This window comes from Hemitrygon akajei, chromosome 4, assembly GCF_048418815.1.
Source record: "Hemitrygon akajei chromosome 4, sHemAka1.3, whole genome shotgun sequence".
Classification (NCBI taxonomy): domain Eukaryota; kingdom Metazoa; phylum Chordata; class Chondrichthyes; order Myliobatiformes; family Dasyatidae; genus Hemitrygon; species Hemitrygon akajei.
The window spans coordinates 104,464,262-104,482,721 of record NC_133127.1 but is presented as its reverse complement, the minus strand read 5'-3'; the positions used below and the strand labels follow the sequence as shown (position 1 = coordinate 104,482,721).

Genomic DNA, 18,460 nt, shown 5'->3' with positions numbered 1-18,460 from the left:
AATAAAACCGGTTTGATCCTCCGAAATAATTTGGGGTAATACCTTCTCCAATCTGGATGCAAGTAAATTGGAAAAAATCTTGGAATCTACATTCAGTAAGGATATTGGTCTATAGGATGCACAATCAGTAGGGTCTTTATCTTTCTTCAATATTAAAGAAATAGAAGCTCTATAAAAAGATTGTGGCAAATTGCCCAATCTAATTGCTTCTTCAAAAACCTTATATAACCAAGGAGAAAGAGTAGCGGAAAAATATTTTTAAAATTCTGCTGTATACCCATCCGGACCAGGTGCTTTCCCTGAATTCATGGAAGAAATAACCCCTTTGATTTCTGCATCAGTCATAGGAGTTTCCAATATTGAAAGATCATCTGGTGATAATCTTGGGAAATTCAATTTCCCAAGAAAATCACACATGGCACTGCAATCCTGAGGAAATTCAGAATGATACAGGGAAGTATAAAAATCTTGAAATGATTTATTTATCTCATCATGGTTAATTGTCAAATCCCCATTTTGCTGACGGATCTTAGTAATTTGACGTTTAACCAAAGCATTCTTCAATTGACTAGCTAATAGTTTACCCGATTTATCACTATGTATATAAAAATCAGATCTGGACTTCATCAGTTGATTTTCAATCGAAGATGTAAGTAATAAACTATATTCTGTTTGAAGTTCAACCCTTTGTTTGTAAAGCTCCTTACTAGGAGTAATCAAATATTTCTTGTCAATCTCTTTAATTTTATCAACCAATAAAAGAGTTTCCTTCTTTATGCGTTTTCTCAGACCAACAGAGTAAGAAATAATCTGTCCACGTATATATGCTTTAAAAGTGTCCCAAAGTGTTCCGTAAGAAATATCTTCCGTGGAGTTGGTTGAGAAGAAGAAATCGATCTGTTCATTCATAAATTTAATAAAGTCCGGATCTTGCAATAAGGTAGAATCAAATCACCATTGTCTAGCATTAGGAACTGTGTCCGTAAATTTAATAGAAAGTTTTAATGGAGCATGGTCAGAAATAGCTATACTATCATAATAACAACCACTTACCGAAGGAATCAAACAAGAGTCAATACAAAAATAATCAATTCTTGAATAAGAATGATAAACATGTGAGAAAAAAGAAAACTCTTTGTCCTTAGGATGCCGAAATCTCCAAATATCAAAAACTCCATTATCAGTCAAAAAAGAGTTGATACAAGTGGCCGACTTATTGGGTACAGTCTGAGTAGATATAGATTTGTCCATCAAAGGATTTAAACAACAATTAAAATCACCACCCATTATTAACTTATATTCATTTAGATTAGGTAAAGAAGTAAATAAGGACTTAAAAAAATCAGGACAATCCACATTTGGAGCATAGACATTAACCATAGCAAACTTTTTATTAAAAGGTAAACCCGTAATTAACAAAAATCTACCATTCGGATCTGAAAAGATATCATGTTGGACAAATGTAATAGAGGAGTCAATAAAAACTGAAACTCCCTTTACTTTGGCATTCGAATTCGAATGATACTGTTGACCTCGCCAAAACCTAAAAAAGCGAAAGTTGTCCTCCTTCCTCACATGAGTTTCTTGTACAAAAATGATATGAGCATTAAGTCTTTGGAATACTTTGAAAATCTTCTTTCGTTTAATCGGATGGTTTAAACCATTAGTATTCCAAGAAACAAAATTAATGGTCTGAGCCATAGTTCTAAAATCAACCCTTTGGTATAAAAAGGGTTAACCAAATTATAAACTCATGCCCCTGGAAGAGGAACAAAAATAAAAAGCGGACCCGGAAGTGACGACATCGCGGACATATTTGTAGTTCAAAATCAGCCCAAATGAAAAAACTAAAAAAAACTGGTAGAAAAAATATAGAATTAGAAAAAAGACCACCCCCCTCCCACTCAAGAAAGAGAAAAAAAACCAGAGCCAAAAAAAGGCTGGGAAAAAGAAAAAATGAAACTAACACTACCCCCATATCAGCGGAAGACCACTCCATATATAAAGGATATATATAAAAAAAAACACCCAAACTTTAAAAATTATAATCACTATACTAAAACCAGACTTCTTAATATAATTGGTAGTAGAAAAAAACCCGAAGAAAATATAATCACTAAAAACTTATAAATCAGGATAAAACCCAAACAAACCAAAAAAATATTTAAACTGTGATAAGCGGTGCATTGTAGGAAGAAGGCAAGAGAAAAAAATAGCACCATCTTAAAAAAAACACCAAAAATGTTTTTTCAAAAAACCACCATCTTAGTAAAAAAGTATTCACCTTTGAAGGATTAAAAATACACCTTCGAAGGAACAGAAAATAGCCAGCGATACAGTATAATGGTTAAAGTGTGTAAAACAAAACGATTAATATGTCGAAAGAACACTTTAACTTGAGTATAAAGTGTAGAGTAAACCTACACCAACAACCAGAAACAAAATCTGGTTTGGAGAATCAAAAACCATCTTACACGATCAAAATCACTCATTCATTCGGCCTGAGAGCCCGTAGCAGTAGGGAAGTTCTCGTTCAGAAAACTTCTCGCTTCAAATGTAGAAAGAAAAACCCGGTGAGGAGCGTTCGGCGGAGAGATTCTGAGCTTCGCAGGGTATAAGAGCGCTGGTTTTAAATTTTTCTCATAGCATTCAGACATCAGCGGTTTAAAAAGAAGCCTTGCCCTCATTACCTCAGGACTAAAATCTTCCACTAAACGGAAATTGTGATCTTGTGATCTAACCATTCCTACACGCCGAGCCACACGGATAAGTTGCTCTTTAACATGTACATAATGGAACCGGACAATTACAACCGAAGGTTTAGCTGAAGCACTCGGTGATCGACGCATAATTCTATGCGCGCGATCAAGTAACAGCGGACTGTCTGGAAAAACAGACGGGAACGCATCCTTTAAAAGTTGAGCAAAATACTCCCTAGGGTCGTCTTTTTCGATACCTTCTGGGAGACCAAGTATACGTAGGTTCTGTCTTCAGGACAGATTCTCAAAGTCGACACTCTTGGCTTTAAGTGTTTCCACCAGTTTAGTGGTCAAAAGTAAGTCCTGTTGCAATTTTTCAATTATCAAATCTCGTTTCCGAGCGTCTTCTTGCAGAGATGCGATAAGAGCTTGCTGCTGGTTAATTACTGAATCCGTCTTAACCATATAATCTTGAAAAGCCTTTATATCTTGTTTAAAAATTTGTTGTTGTTCATCAAATTTTTTATCCAAAACCTCCATAAACAATTCGTAAGTTAATTCAGTGCGTTACGGATGAGCTTGCTTCTTTCCATTACCGTTCGGGTTCCGCCCAGGTTCTCGTCCTTTAGATCTAAGAGACATTTCTGAGTACATATCTTCAAAAATTCACAATAAACTCTTAACGATAAGTCCAAAAAAAAGCAAGAATCTTTTGGTGTAGGTAAAAATAAGTTGAATAAGGGTGATCAAAGGTTAAAAAAAGTAAAGGTTATGGAGCGAATCTAAAACAGTACTCACTCCATGAGCATCTCCCGCTGACCGATCCTTGCTTCCTAAACCTCATGTATGCTGCCTTCTTCCACCTGACTAGATTTTCCACTTCACTTGTCACCCATGGTTCCTTCACCCTACCATTCTTTATCTTCCTCACCGGAACAAATTTATCCCTAACATCCTGCAAAAAACATCGTCCACATGGCCATAGTACATTTCCCTGCAAAAACATCATCCCAATTCACATCTGCAAATTCTAGCCTTATAGCCTCATAATTTGCCCTTCCCCAATTAAAACTTTTCCTGTCTTCTCTGATTCTATCCTTTTCCATGATAATGCTAAAGGTCAGGGAGCAGTGATCACTGTCCCCCAGATGCTCACCCACTGACAGATCTGTGACCTGACCCAGTTCGTTACCTAATACTAGATCTAGTATGGCATTCCCCCTAGTCAGCCTGTCAACATACTGTGACAGGAATCCATCCTGAACACACTTAACAAACTCTGCCCCGTCTGAACCATTGGAACTAATCAGGTGCCAATCAATATTAGGGAAGTTAAAGTCACCCATGATAACAACCCTGTTATTTTTGCACCTTTCCAAAATCTGCCTCCCAATCTGCTCCTCGATATCTCTGCTGCTACCAGGGGGCCTATAGAACACCCCCAGTGTAGTAACTGCTCCCTTCCTGTTCCTGACTTCCACCCATACTGACTCAAAAGATGATCCTGCTACATTACCCACCCTTTCTGCAGCTGTAATAGTATTCCTGACCAGTAATGCCACCCCTCCTCCCCTTTCCCCCCCTCTCTATCCCTTTTAAAGCACTGAAATCCAGAAATGTTGAGAATCCATTCCTGCCCTGGTGCCAGCCAAGTCTCCGTAATGGCCACTACATCATAATTCCATGTATGTATCCAAGCTCTCAGTTCATCACCCTTGTTCCTGATGCTTCTTGCATTGAAGTACACACATTTTAGCCCTTCTACCTTACTACTGTCGTGGTTTTTCGTGCCTCACAAATGACCAGGAGACGCAGAAGATTCTTCAAGAAGGGTTAAACTTTAATTTGCAAATCAAAGCTGATACAGTCAGTGAGCTAGTTGCTGACTGCCCACCGATCCCCGGACACAGCATTTTTTATAGCAATCTCCTGGTCCAGTTGCATTAGCATATGTAATCGATCTATAGTTGCGTATTACACGTACCTCACGTACATCATTGTCCCTATTTCTATCAATTGGCTTAATCATGTTCTAGTCTACATCTAATTATGTCGGGGCTGACTACATAGTTTTGGTTACACAGCAAACAAGTTCAAAGCAAAACATCTCATTACCACCCCATTGTCTTCTACATTCAATTGGATACATGCATAGCAAATAGCAAACTTCAAAGCTGACTCCAAAGCTGACTACATCTCTTAGCTACCTCTCATTAACATATATTAACACACCATCGTCTTCTACATTCAATTGGATACATGCATAGCAAATAGCAAACTTCAAAGCTGACTACATCTCTTAGCTACCTCTCATTAACATATATTAACACACCATTGTCTTCTACATTCCTAGCATTTCACATAGTTTTGGTTACACAGCAAATAATACAAGTTTTATACTCCATAATATTTTATACTCCAATACTACCTTTATACCCTTTATTCTGCTGCTCTTTCCTCAAAGCCCCTCTATATGTTAGATCTGGCTTTACTCCATGCACTTCTTACACTGCTGTATTGCTCCGGGTCCCATCCCCCTTGCAAATTAGTTTAAACCCTCCTGAACCATGCTAGCAAACCTACCAGTAAGGATATTGCTCCCCCTCGAGTTCAGGTGCAACCCATCCAATCTGTACAGGTCCCACCTTCCCCAGAAGAGATCCCAATGGTCCAAAAATCTAAAAGCCTGCCCCCTGCACCAACTCCTCAGCCACGCATTCAACTGGCATCTCCTCCAATTCTTACCATCACTATCACGTAGTACTGGCAGCGATCCTGAGAACGCCACCCTTGAGGTCCTGTTCTTCAGCCTTCTGCCTAGTTCCCGAAACTCACACTTCAGGACCCCATCCCTCTTCCTGCCTATGTCGTTGGTCCCAATATGTATCACGACTTCTGGTTGCTTTCCCTCTCGTACCAGGATGTCATGCACCTGGTCAGAGACATCCTGGACCCTGGCACCCGGGAGGCAACAAACCATATGGGTGTCCTTCTCACATCCACAAAATCTCCTGTCTGCTCCCCTGACTATAGAGTCTCCAATGACGACAGCTCTCCTCTTCTCTGTCCCATCCTTCTGCACCACAGGGTCAGACTCAGTACCAGAGGCCCTGCCACCGTGGCTCACACCTGGTCGGTCGTCCTCACCAACAGCATCCAGGACGGTAAACTTATTATTCAGGGGAATGGCTACAGGGGTGCTCTGCACTACCTGTCTATAATTCAATTATATTATGATCAAGGACTCCTAAGGGTTCCTTTACGTTAAGCTCCTTAATAAGATCTGGATTATTACACAACACCTAATCTAAGATAGCCCTTCCCCAAGTAGCTCAAGCACAAGCTGCTCTAAAAAGCCATTTTGTAGGCATTTAACACATTCCCTCTCTTGCGATTTGACACCAACCTGGTTTTCCCAATCCCCTTGTATATTGAAGTTCCGCAATATAATTGTATCATTATCTTTATTACAGTACATGCCTTTTCCAGCTCCCTTTGCAATCTCAACCCCACATCTTGGCTACTACTTGGAGGCCTATATATGATTCGCATAATGTTTTTTTCACCCTTGCAGTTTCTTAACTCCCCCCACGAAAATATGGCATTCTCTGACCCTATGTCACCTTTTTCTAAAGATGTAATTCTATCTCTTATCAACAGAGCCACACCACCACCTATGCCTTCCCACCTGTCCTTTCGATATAAAGTTTATCCTTTGATGTTAAGCTCCCATCTATGGCCTTCTTTCAGCCATGACTCAGCATAGCCCACAACGTCATACCAACCAATCTCTGATTCCACCATGAGTTAGTTCACATTATTCCAAATGCTGTGCGCATTTAAATATGGCAACTTCAGTTCTTTATTCTTTGCCCTTTTGAATTTTGCCTCTGAGGTACAATTTAACTCTTTGCTCTGTCTGCATTGTAGCCAGTTATTGGCTTGTTCTTACTTACATTCATGTTACGTCCACCATCCACTTGTAAACCTGCTGGCTCATCCTCAGCTCTATCACACTGGTTCTCATCACCCTGGCATATTAAATTAAACCACTCCCAACAGCTCCAGTAAACCTCCCCGCAAGGATATTGGGCCCCCTTGGATTCAAGTGCAACCTGTCCATTTTGTACAGATCACCCCTGCCCCAGAAGAGGTTCCGGTTAACCAGATATCTGGATCCCCGATATCTTGCTCCAGTTCTTCAGCCACGCATTTATCTGCCACCTTATTTTATTCCTATCCTCACTGTCACGTGGCATAAGCAGCAATCCCAAGATTACTAACAAAAGAAAATCTGCAGATGCTGGAAATCCGAGCAACACACACAAAATGCTGGGGGACCTCAGCAGGCCAGGCAGCATCTTATGGGGAAAAAGTACAGTTGATGTTTTGGGCTGAAAAGTTACCTGTACTTTTTTCCATAAGATGCTGCCTGGACTGCTGAGTTCTTCCAGCATTTTGTGTGTGATTCCGAGATTACTACCCTTGAGGTCCTGCTTCTCCACATCCTTCCTAACTCCCTGTATTCTTTTTTGCAGGACTTTCTCCCTTTTTCTACCAATGTCATTGGTACTAATATGTACCATGACTTCTGGCTGCTCACCTTCCCTTCTCAGGATATTGTGGATGCGTTCAGAATCAACATGGACCCTGGCACCCGGGAGGAAAGTTGCCATCCGTGTTTGTTTTTGTGTGTCCACAGAATTGCCTATTTGTTCCCTAACTATAGAATCCCCTATTACTGCTGCCATCCTCTAGTCTCTGCCTTTCTAAGTCACAGGGCCAGACTCAGTGTCAGAGGCACAGCCGCTCTTACTTACCAGGAAGGTCCCCCCTCCCCCAACAGTGGAGTGGTTATTGTTGAGGGGTTCAGCCACAGTGGTGCTCTCCACTATCTAACATTCTTCCTTCCCTCTCCTGACGGTGACCCATATATCTGTTTCATGTAGCCTTGAGGTGACACCTCCCTGTAGCTCCAGTCTATCACTGCCTCACTTTCCCTAACAAGCCGAAGGTCATCGAGCTGCAACTGCAGTTCCCTAACTCAGTCTCTAAGGAGCTGCTGCTCGATGTACCTGGTACAGATTTGGCCATTGGGGAGGGTGGTGATCTCCCAGATATCGCACATCTGTCACCCAGAAGAGAACACCTGCTCAGCAGAAGTACCCCCTATTCTCTCAAGAGTTAGATAAGAAAAAAGAAATAAAGAATGAACTTGCCTCCACCTGTTCTCACTGAAGCCCCATTGAGCCAAAGCCTTACCACTCTGACGATGACTGCTCTGCTAGATGGTACCCCTCTTTTATGGGACTTACTTTTTAAAGCTCTTTACCAGACCTGCACGGGAACATTTCTCCTGCGTCTGGACAGTACTCTACAACAGAGATGGAGAACCTGAAAAAATGGAATGAGATGCAAAGTAGAAGAAAGTGTAGTTGAGGTAGCTATGGGAATCCGTGGCCTTGAATTGAATATTTGTCACTTATTTGCCCTCTAAGATAGAGACCAAAAATTCCAGAAATGGAAGAGAGAATTTAAAGATTGAGAATGTGAAGGTGAAATCAAGAAAGAAATTGACAGGAAAATTATTACAATTTTTGAGTATAGGGAACAGTACCAATGCAGTTGTTGATGTACTGAGAAAATAATTGGAGATCTCCTGAGTGGGTCTGGAGCGTTTCACACATCCCACAGAGAGGTAGACATAGCTTGGACCCAGTAGTTAACATAGCTACACATTTCCTCTGGAGCCAGTGGGTAAATTTGAAGGAGTTGTGAACACATAGGGCTGAACAGCGTCTGTCTGTGCTGTATAACACTGTGGCTGCTTTCTAAGTGTGAGTTTAGCCAGGCAAAATTATGCATTAGTGGAGGGGAATCTTAGACTGTTCAAGGAACAAACAAAGGACACTCAAATCATACGGATAAGGGAGATTGTAGGATTGGGAAACTGAAAGCAGTCAAAATGCCATCAGAAATAACATGCATGTAATAGAAGAAGGGAGGGAGTGAATAATTTCAACAGGGCAAGAGCAGATTAAAACAATTGGTCTGCCTGGACAATTCTTATGAATCTTGGACAGTAGATAGAAATGGGCTGAGCAAGGAGTAGCTTACTCTTTTGTACTCATAAAAGATCTTTGATTTTTTGATTTTCCTTGGTATTTTTCAATGCATTCTTATTTCCCTAATTTAACTCCTGTACTTTATATATCCTTTTAGATTTTCCAATGTATTGACTTTTGTTTCCCGCAATTACCTCAGCGTGCATGAATTCATCTTGACAATTGACGTTGGCTGGGATCCTTCTTCAGGACTGGAAAGGAAGGGGGCAGAAGCCAGACTAAGAAAGTGGGTAAAAGGGAAGGAGTGCAAGCTGGCAAGTGGTTGATGAAACCAGATGAGGAATGAAGGGGGATGAAGTAAGAAGTGATAGGCAGAAGAAGTAAAGGGCTGAGAAAGAAGGAATTATCTTTGACATTTTTGTTTGACATTTCTAGTAAAACCATTAATATGCAGTAAAAACAAACTTAATAACTGGTCATGCAGTTTCTGTGGAGGCAGAGGATAGTCGAGATCTTGAGTAAAGATACAACATTAAGATTGAGATGTAGAGGGGAGATAATCAGTATATAGAGGTGAGAAAGTGGGATGAGAGAGGGTATGGTAACAATAGGATGATGGTCAAATGGAACCAGGTCGTGGAAGAGAATAGGTGGAATTGGGAGACAGTGACTGGTGGGTGATGGGTAGAAACGGATAAAACAAATAATTGCAGCTTTATAAAACCCTGGTTAGGCCACAAACAGAGTATTGCATTCCATAGAACCATAGAACACTACAGCACAGTACAGGCCCTTCAGCCCTCCATGTTGTGGCGACCCATATAATCCTTAAAAAAAAGTACTAAACCCACACTACCCCATAACCTTCCGTTTTTCTTTCATCCATGTGCCCGTCCAAGAGGCTCTTAAATACCCCTAATGTTTTAGCCTCCACCACCATCCCTGGCAAGTCATTCCAGGCACTCACAACCCTCTGTGTAAAAAATTTACCCCTGATGTCTCCCCTAAACTTCCCTCCCTTAACTTTGTACATATGCCCTCTGGTGTTTGCTATTGGTGCCCTGGGAAACAGGTGCTGACCAGTACTAACAGGTTGCCTCATTACAGGAAGATGCAGAAGAGTTTAATCAGGATGCTGCCTGGATTGCTGGGCATGTGTTATTTGAGGCTGAACAAACTTGGGTTGTTTGCTCTGGAGCAGCGAAGGCTGAGGGGACACCTGATAGAAGTCTATAAGGTTATGAGAGGTATAGATAGAGTAGACAGCTGTTACCTTTCCTCAAATATCTAAAACAACAAGATTAGATATTTAAAGCGAAAGGGACAAAGATCAAAGGAGATGTGCAGGCCATGTGTTTTTACACACTGCAGTGGTGCCTGGAGTGCCTTGCTAAAGGAGGTAGTGAAGGCAATTTTGAGAGGAACATTTATCACTATTCTTTTCTGCGAGTGAAGGGGTCGGAGATTGTTATTGTCTCTTTTTTTCTGCAGGCGAGGGGGTCGGGAGCTGTTATTGTCGCCTTTTTTTTCTGTGAAGGAGGGGGATTTTGTTGTCCATGAGTTTTGTTTCTTTTCGTTATTGTACCAGGGTGGGGGAGTTGATGTCTTGTTTTTCATCAACAGCTATGGTCTTCTTGTATTTAATGGCTATCTAGAGAAGACAAATATCATAGTTGTATTGTACATGCATACTTAGACAATAAAGTGAATTTTTGATCCTTTAGAAAGTTCTTGGATAGTCACATGAATGTGCAGAGAATGGAGGGATATGGGCATTTATAGAGGCAGAGGAATTAGTTTAGTTAAGACATTTCAGTTATTTAGTTTGGCACAACACTATGGGACAAAGGGCCAGTGCTGTGCTGTACTATTCATAATCAGAATCAGGTTTATTATCACTGATAAATGTCGTGAAAAATGTTGCTTTGTTGCGGCAGTATAGTGCAAGACATAAACAATTACTATAAGTTACAACAAGAAATAAACAGTGCAAAAGAGGAATAGTGAGGTAGTGTTCATATATTCGTAGAACATTCACAAATCTGATAGCAGAAGGGAAGAAGCTGTTACTAAAATGTTGAGTGTGTGTCTTCATGATTGCATCAATATTTTGGGCAAGATAGATCCGCTGAGATGTTGATGCTCAGGAACTCGATGCTGTTCACCTTTGCCACTGGTGATCCCTTAATAAGCACTGATGTGTGTTCTCCTGACTTCTCCTTTCTGAAGTCTGCAATCAGTTCCTTGGCCTTGATGACATTGAGTGTAAAGTTGTTGTGACAACACTCAAACAGCCGATCTATGGCATTCCTGTACAACTCCTTGTTATCTGAGATTCTGCCTGCAACAGTGGTGTAATTGGCGAATTTATAGATGGTGTTTGAGCTGTGCCTAGCCACACAGTCATGAGTTTATTGAGAGTACAGCAGTGGGCTAAGTACGCATAATAGGAGGTGTGCCTATGTTGGTTACAGCATGATCTGTTATTAACATTAACAGATGTTACTAACTGCACTGATTGTGATCTCACGATGAGGAAGTCAAGGAACCAGTTGTAGACCCCGGTTTTAAAGCCTATTAATAAGTACTGAGGGAAAGATAGTGTTAAAATTTGAGCTGTAATTGATAAACAACAGCTGTACATAAGTATTGCTGTTGTCCAGGTAGACCAAAGACAGGTGGAGAGCCAATGAGATGTATCTGCTGTTGACTTGTGGCAGTGGGCAAAATGCAGCAGGTCCAGGTCCTTGCTCAGACTAGAGTAAATCCTAGCTTCATCATAGTAGCTGCGAGTGGTTCACATGCAAAATACTGGAGGAACTGTATTTGTGATACTGGTTCTACTCAACAGTACATCGAATCCAGGCAGGCACGTGCCGAATATTCTCTCCATTGGCTCAATCTACATTGTCTCTGTTTTGGGACATTGCATTATGGTGCAGTCAAAGTTATTTCTCCTTAAAACTTAATCATATTTGTAAATAAACATACTTCACAAATTTGGTGATTTTCTCTTTTTTTTCTTTCCAGCTCTTTGAAGGAACTGAGAGGAAACAAAGTTTGCATCTATGTATTGAGAAAGCCAAAGTAGGACGTCAGAATACAGTAAGAAGTTTTGTATGGAACTTAAAGTTTATAAAGGCAAAAATTAAATTAATACCAATTTTAATATTTAGCTTGGCACAATTGATACAGAATAGATAATTTTTATTCTCTGTCAGAGGAAACATGCATCTTATATATGAGTTTTGCCTTAAAAGCAAATTATCAGACAAATATTTGGATCGTAATTTGTAGTACTGACTAGCTTGCCAGGGAAAGCAGTTATGATTGTTTCATTATTACCATGTTTCTCATATGAATGGCTGAGGAAGAAATACAGTAAGTTCTGTCAAAGACCAGAGCGGCAACTGATGTGTGGAGCTAAATCCTAAATTTATGTTACTCCTTGGTATTCACTTGGGAGAAGGGTATGGAGGCTGGAGAATTGTGGCATCAATGGCAACAATGTGAGTGACTTGCATGATATTGATAGCCTATATTGCAAGGAACCAAAGCTACAGATCTATGTTGTGTCATTTCATGGGGTGATTGGTTGTCCCATCGTATACGACAATCAAGAAACCTGTGTGGAAGAGTTTTTAAAGTGGAAAAACTTGCACTGGGGCAGTTCTACTCTCTTGACCTTGGAAGTCAGGGTCTGGTGGTACGAGTAGTTGTCACAACTGGGGTCTTCCTTGGTTGCAGTGGATGACCATGACTTCTGTGCTTTATCTTACCCTTCGCTCTACGAAGTAGCACAGAACTGACTTCCTGGCTGTTGGATCACACCTGCCCAGTCTGTGTTTCTCCAGCATTTTGCATGTTAGGCATGTCCCTATTTCATCAGGATATGAGACCCACCAGGTGTCCTCACCTTGTTTATCCTGCCTGTTGAAGCGGGTGTGGCTGCTGTCACAGTCAAACAACTACTTGGAGCCACAAATGAGAAGTGAGTGTCTGTTAGCAGCCAAAGGTGAGTGAGCTGCCCCAGAATGGACATAACATAATCAGAGGTGCTACCCCTCCCTGGACACCCCATACACTCATGGGGTAATGTATCCAAGTTCACTATCACTATACTCCCTCTCTATCCTGTTGGCACTTCTATGTGTCTGTTAGGTCAAAAGTGCTAATAATTTATTTTATTTAGAGATACAGCATGGAATAGGCCCTTCCAGCCCTTGGAGCAGCACCACCTCAGCAACCCCCAACAACCCTGACTTAACCCTAACCTAGTCACAGGGCAATGTTATGGTGACCAATTAACCTACCTGGAATGTCTTTGGACAGTGGGAGGAAACCGGAGCACCCGGGGAAGACCCATGTATTCCTTGGGGAGAACAGACAGAGATTCCTTACAGAGGACGACAGAATTGATTTTCAGACTATCCCCGAGATGTAATCACATCGAGTTAGCCAGTACGCTAGTGTGATGCCCAATTCAATACTCTCTGTTTTTCAGGAAAGTACTCAGACAGGAATTAGGAGGGTCAAAAGGGGTCATGATAACTCTTAGGCAAGTAGGAATAAAGAGAAACTCAAGGCATTTTATTTGTACATTAAAATAGGTCAGTTAGTGGGGAGAGGGTGGGACCACTTGCACTCAGAGGACGTCATGGATGGCTTATCCACTGAATTTATGTGGATAGAACTCAAAAATGGGTAAGTTGCAATCATTCTGAGACTTTATCATTGACCCAACCCCTGAACCCCCAATATGTACTGGGACATTGAGCCCCTGACCGCACCCCCAATATGTACTGGGACATTGAACCCCTGACCGCACCCCCAATATGTACTGGGACATTGAACCCCTGACCCCCCCCAATATGTACTGGGACATTGAAACCCTGACCCCCCCCAATATGTACTGGGACATTGAACCCCTGACCCCCCCAATATGTACTGGGACATTGAGCCCCTGACCCCCCCAATATGTACTGGGACATTGAACCCCTGACCCCCCCCAATATGTACTGGGACATTGAGCCCCTGACCGCAACCCCAATATGTACTGGGACATTGAACCCCTGACCCCCCCAATATGTACTGGGACATTGAACCCCTGACCCCCTTAATATGTACTGGGACATTGAACCCCTGACCCCCCCAATATGTACTGGGACATTGAGCCCCTGACCCCCCCCCAATATGTACTGGGACATTGAACCCCTGACCCCCCCAATATGTACTGGGACATTGAACCCCTGACCCCCCCAATATGTACTGGGACATTGAGCCCCTGACCCCCCCCCCCAATATGTACTGGGTCATTGAGAAACAGTTATGAAGACAAATCAGGAGAAGGTGTTAAAAATAAGAGGGTAGTTGTAGTAAGTGATTTCAACTTCTATATTAAAGACTGGGACCTCCTTTGTGTAGAGGTTTAGATGGGGCAGTATATGTTAGGGTAGATATGGAGATAGCCAACAAGCAGGAGGACAGTACTGCACCTGTTGGGTATTGAATCTGACCAGGTGACTGATTTTTCAAATGGAAAATGGTTAGGGAACAGTGATCACAACTCCTTAAGTTTTAAGATGGCTGTAGATAAGGGTAAGTATGGGCAATACACACAAAATGCTGGAGGAACTCAGCAAGTCAGATGCTTCTGTAGAGGGGGGAAATGATCAGTGATTTGGCTTGAAACCCTTCATCAGGACCGGGAAGGAAAGGGGCAGAAGGCAGAGTAAGAAGGTAAGACTTAATTACTTCTTCAGCCCTTCACCTCTACCACTTATCACCTCCCAGCTTCTTATTTTATTCCCCCTCCCTAACTCAGATTCCCCCCTAAACTGGTTTCACCTATCACCTGCCAGCTTGTACTCCTCCCCCTCCAACCACATTCATATTCTGACTTCTTCCCCTTCCTGCCCAGCTCTGATGAAGGGAGTCTCAGTCCAAAACATCGACTGTTTATTCACTTCCATAAATACTGCCGGACATGCTGTGCTTCTCCAGCATTTTGTGTACGTTGCTCAACACTTCCAGCACCTGCAGATTAAGTGTGGACCTTGTAGGAGAGTATTAAATTGGACCAAGAGTAAATTTTGAGACTATTAAGCAGGAACTATGGAGGGTTAACAAGGAACAACTGTTTTTGGGCAAGTCCACAGCTGACATATGGAGGTCATTTAAAGAAAAACTGCACAGCATATAAGGCAGATATGTTCCAGTAAAATGGAATGGTAGGAATGAATATCTGACTGAAAAATTGGTGCAAGGGGAGGGATTCTGATTTTTAAACCATTATTTTATGAGGTAGAAGTGATCTGTACAAGAAGCATGGGTTGGACAGGTTCTGTACCTGGCAGTCAAATTTGCGAATACTGCAATGTAGGTTACCTTGCCATGTGTGGAGCCAAAAGAGATGGGAGAGCTGTTTTGCATCAGTATTTACTCAGGAGATGGGCACGGAGTCTATAGAAGTGAGGCAAGGAGGCATCAATTTCATGGACCCTATACAGATTACAGAGGAGGAGGTGTTTTTTGTTCTGAGGCAAAATCCCCAGGACCTAGTAAGGTGTTCCCTCAGACACTGGGTGGCAAGTGCAGAAATTGTGAAGCCCTAGCAGAGATATTTAAAGCATCCTTTGCGACTGGAGAGGTAACTGTGGATTGGAGGATAGCCAACGTTGTTCCACTGTTTAAGAAAGGCTCTAAACATAAACCAGGAAATTATAAGCTGTTGAGTCTGACATCAATGGTGGGAAAATTATTGGAAGCAGGGCGGGCAAAGGAGAGGTAATAGTTGTCATTTACTTGGATTTTCAGAAGGTATTTGATAAGGCGCCAAACAAGATAAAAATCCTATGGTGTTACGGGAAAGATACTGGCATGGATAGAGGAATGGCTGACAGGCAGGAGGGAGTGAGTGGAAATAAAGGGAGCCTTTTCTGGTTGACCAATGTAGATTGGGAGATTGTTTCATCAAGCACCTATGCTCTGACTGCCAAAAAAAGCAGGATCTCCCAGTGGCCACTTCCCATTCACACTCTGATATGTCAATCCATGGCCTCCTTTACTGTCACGATGAGGCCACTCTCAGATTGGAGGAACAATACCTCGTATTTCATCTAGGTAGGCTCTAACCCAGGGGTGTCAAACTCATTTTAGGTCACGGGCCGGATTGAGCAAAATGCAGCTTCATGCGGGCCGGATCAGTCGGACGCGTGCGAACGCAGCTTTCGTTGCCTCTGTTTTTTCAGCCTGCTCTCATGTGTCTCAGTCTCTGCTATAACTACAAAGTGTTTCACTTTACAAATTCCGTTTCTTATGAAGAAGACTGCTGAGCAAGACTGCCGAATAAACACTAAAAACCCTGAAAACCTGGTACCTGAATAAACTCAGCATTAGCCATATCATACACCATAGGCGCTTCGATTACTGGGGCCAGCTTTAATAGTAATTAGACATTATCTCGCGGGCCAAAGATAATTCCACCGCGGGCCTTGATTTTGACATATATGCTCTAACCTGATGCCATGAACATTAATTTTTTGAATTTCCTATAATGCCCCCCCTCCCTCTAGTTCATCAGTCACTGTCTGTCACTTTATCTCATTGCCTGCCCATCACTTCCCTCTGGTGCTCCTCCCCCTCTTTTCTTTCATCTATGGCCTTCTATCCTCATCTATTAGATTCCCCCCTCTCCAGCTCTGTATCTCTTTTACCAATCAACTTCCCAGCTATTTACTTTATCCCTCCCCCTCCAGTTTCATCTATGACTTTGTGCTTCTCTCCCCTCCCCCACCTTTTAAATCTACTCCTCATCTTTTTTTCTCCAGTCCTGCCAAAGTGTCTTGGCCCAATACATAGACTGTACTTCCGTAAATGCTGCCTGGCCTGTCGAGTTCCTCCAGCATTTTGTGTGTGTGGGTTGAATTGAATTGACTTTGTTTCTTACATCTTTCACATACATGAGAAGTAAAAATCTTTATGTTACATCTCCATTTAAATGTGCAATGTGCAATCATAGTAATTTATAATAAATACTATGATAAATACTAGGAGTGGAGGGTTATGGGCTGAGTGCGGGTAGGTGGGACTAGGTGACATTAAGAGTTCGGCACGGACTAGGAGGGCCGGAATGGCCTGTTTCCGTGCTGTGATTGTTATATGGTTATATGGTTAATATAGAGTACACTCAAGTCAGCGTGAGTTCATCAGTCTGATGGCCTGGTGGAAGAAGCTGTTCTGGAGGCTGTTGGTCCTGGCTTTTATGCTGTGGTACTGCTTCCCAGATGGTATCAGCTGGAATAGATTGTGGTTGGGATGGCCCAGTGATCCTTTGGACCCATTTTACACACCTGTCCTTGTAAATATCCTGAATCATGGGAAGTTCACAACTACAGATGCGCTGGGCTGTCCTCACCATGCTCTGCAGAGTCCTGCGATTGAGGGAGGTACAGTTTCTTACCGCCCGTTACGCCGTTGGTGTTTAGGGCAGCGATGAAGGTCCTGCATCTCTGTTGCTCCTTGGCCATCTTCTCTAGTGTGCCCCAGGTGTGGTTCAGAGAAAGTTTTTGACAAGTTCAGCCGACAAAGCTTGCCAAATTCCTAGTCACATAGTGTGTGAAATAACTATCAAGTTTATATTTGAAAGTCTCTAAAATACTACTCTCAACTACACAACTAGATAGTTTGTTGCATGTCTCCACAACTCGTTATATAAAGAAATGCTTCCTGATGTTAGTCTGAAATCTCCCTTTAACCAGTCTCCATCTAAGGCCCTGTGTCCTCATTGATGGATTAATTTTGAAGTAGCAGCTGGCATCCACCTTACTTATATCTTAATGATTTTTGAATACTCCTATTATGTCTTCTCTTATTCTACATCTGCTTAGGTGAAGAAGATTTAATTTGTCTTCATAGCTCATAGCCTGCAGACCTGGAATGAGTCTAGTTGCCTTTCTCTGAACTCTCTCCAGTGCCTTCACCTCCCTCACACAATATGGCAACTAGAATTGTATACAGTATTCAAGGTATGGCCTCACAAGTGCATTATACAGCTTAAAGAGAACGTCTCTAGACTTGAAATTCCACTGAATGCATTGTATAGCCCAACATTCTTTTAGCCTTCCTAATCGCTTCTATGCTTTGTCTAGATGTTGATAGTGATATCTACCAGGATGCCCAAATCCTTCTCATATAGTGCACTTTCTAACTCAATACCTCCCACTGCATATTTGTATCGAATATTTCTACTTCCTATATGTAATATTTTACATTTATTTATGTTAAATGTTATCTGCCCACATCTGGATTTTGTTTAGATCTAATTGTATTGATTCTGGTGCCTGAATGTCATCAGCCCATCCCTAATTTTGAGTCATCTGCAAACTTTACTAGTTTACTTATGTTCTTATCCAAATCATTAATGTAAATTTAAAACAGCAGTGGCCCCAAAACTGATCACTGCGGAATCCCCTTTTTAACATCTTCTAGGGGTGAAAATGATCCCCATACCATAACTCACTGTTTTCTGTTTTTGAGCCAATTCTGCCCGCATTTGCACACCTAAACCTGAATCCCTACCTCCTGTAATTTGATTATTAATCTCCTGTGGGTAACTTGTCAAAAGCCTTCTGAAAGTCCAAGTAATGATATCAACCTCTCTATTGTTATCATAACATTATGATAATAGGAGTGAGT

At 41.8% G+C, this 18,460-nt stretch overlaps 1 protein-coding gene across 6 annotated transcripts in view; it reads left to right on the top strand.

Annotated features, from left to right (window-relative positions):
• The window catches only part of mnd1 (meiotic nuclear divisions 1 homolog (S. cerevisiae)), a 173,048-nt gene that overhangs the window by 27,897 nt on the left and 126,691 nt on the right, over positions 1-18,460 (top strand). For all 6 annotated transcript variants that reach the window (XR_012098672.1, XM_073043150.1, XM_073043154.1 and 3 more), the window contains one exon: positions 11,795-11,869. Coding sequence is in view for 5 of the 6 variants with exons in the window: in XM_073043150.1 (XP_072899251.1) it covers positions 11,795-11,869 (75 nt within the window). In the remaining variant the exon portion in view is untranslated. The remainder of the gene's footprint in view (positions 1-11,794; positions 11,870-18,460) is intronic.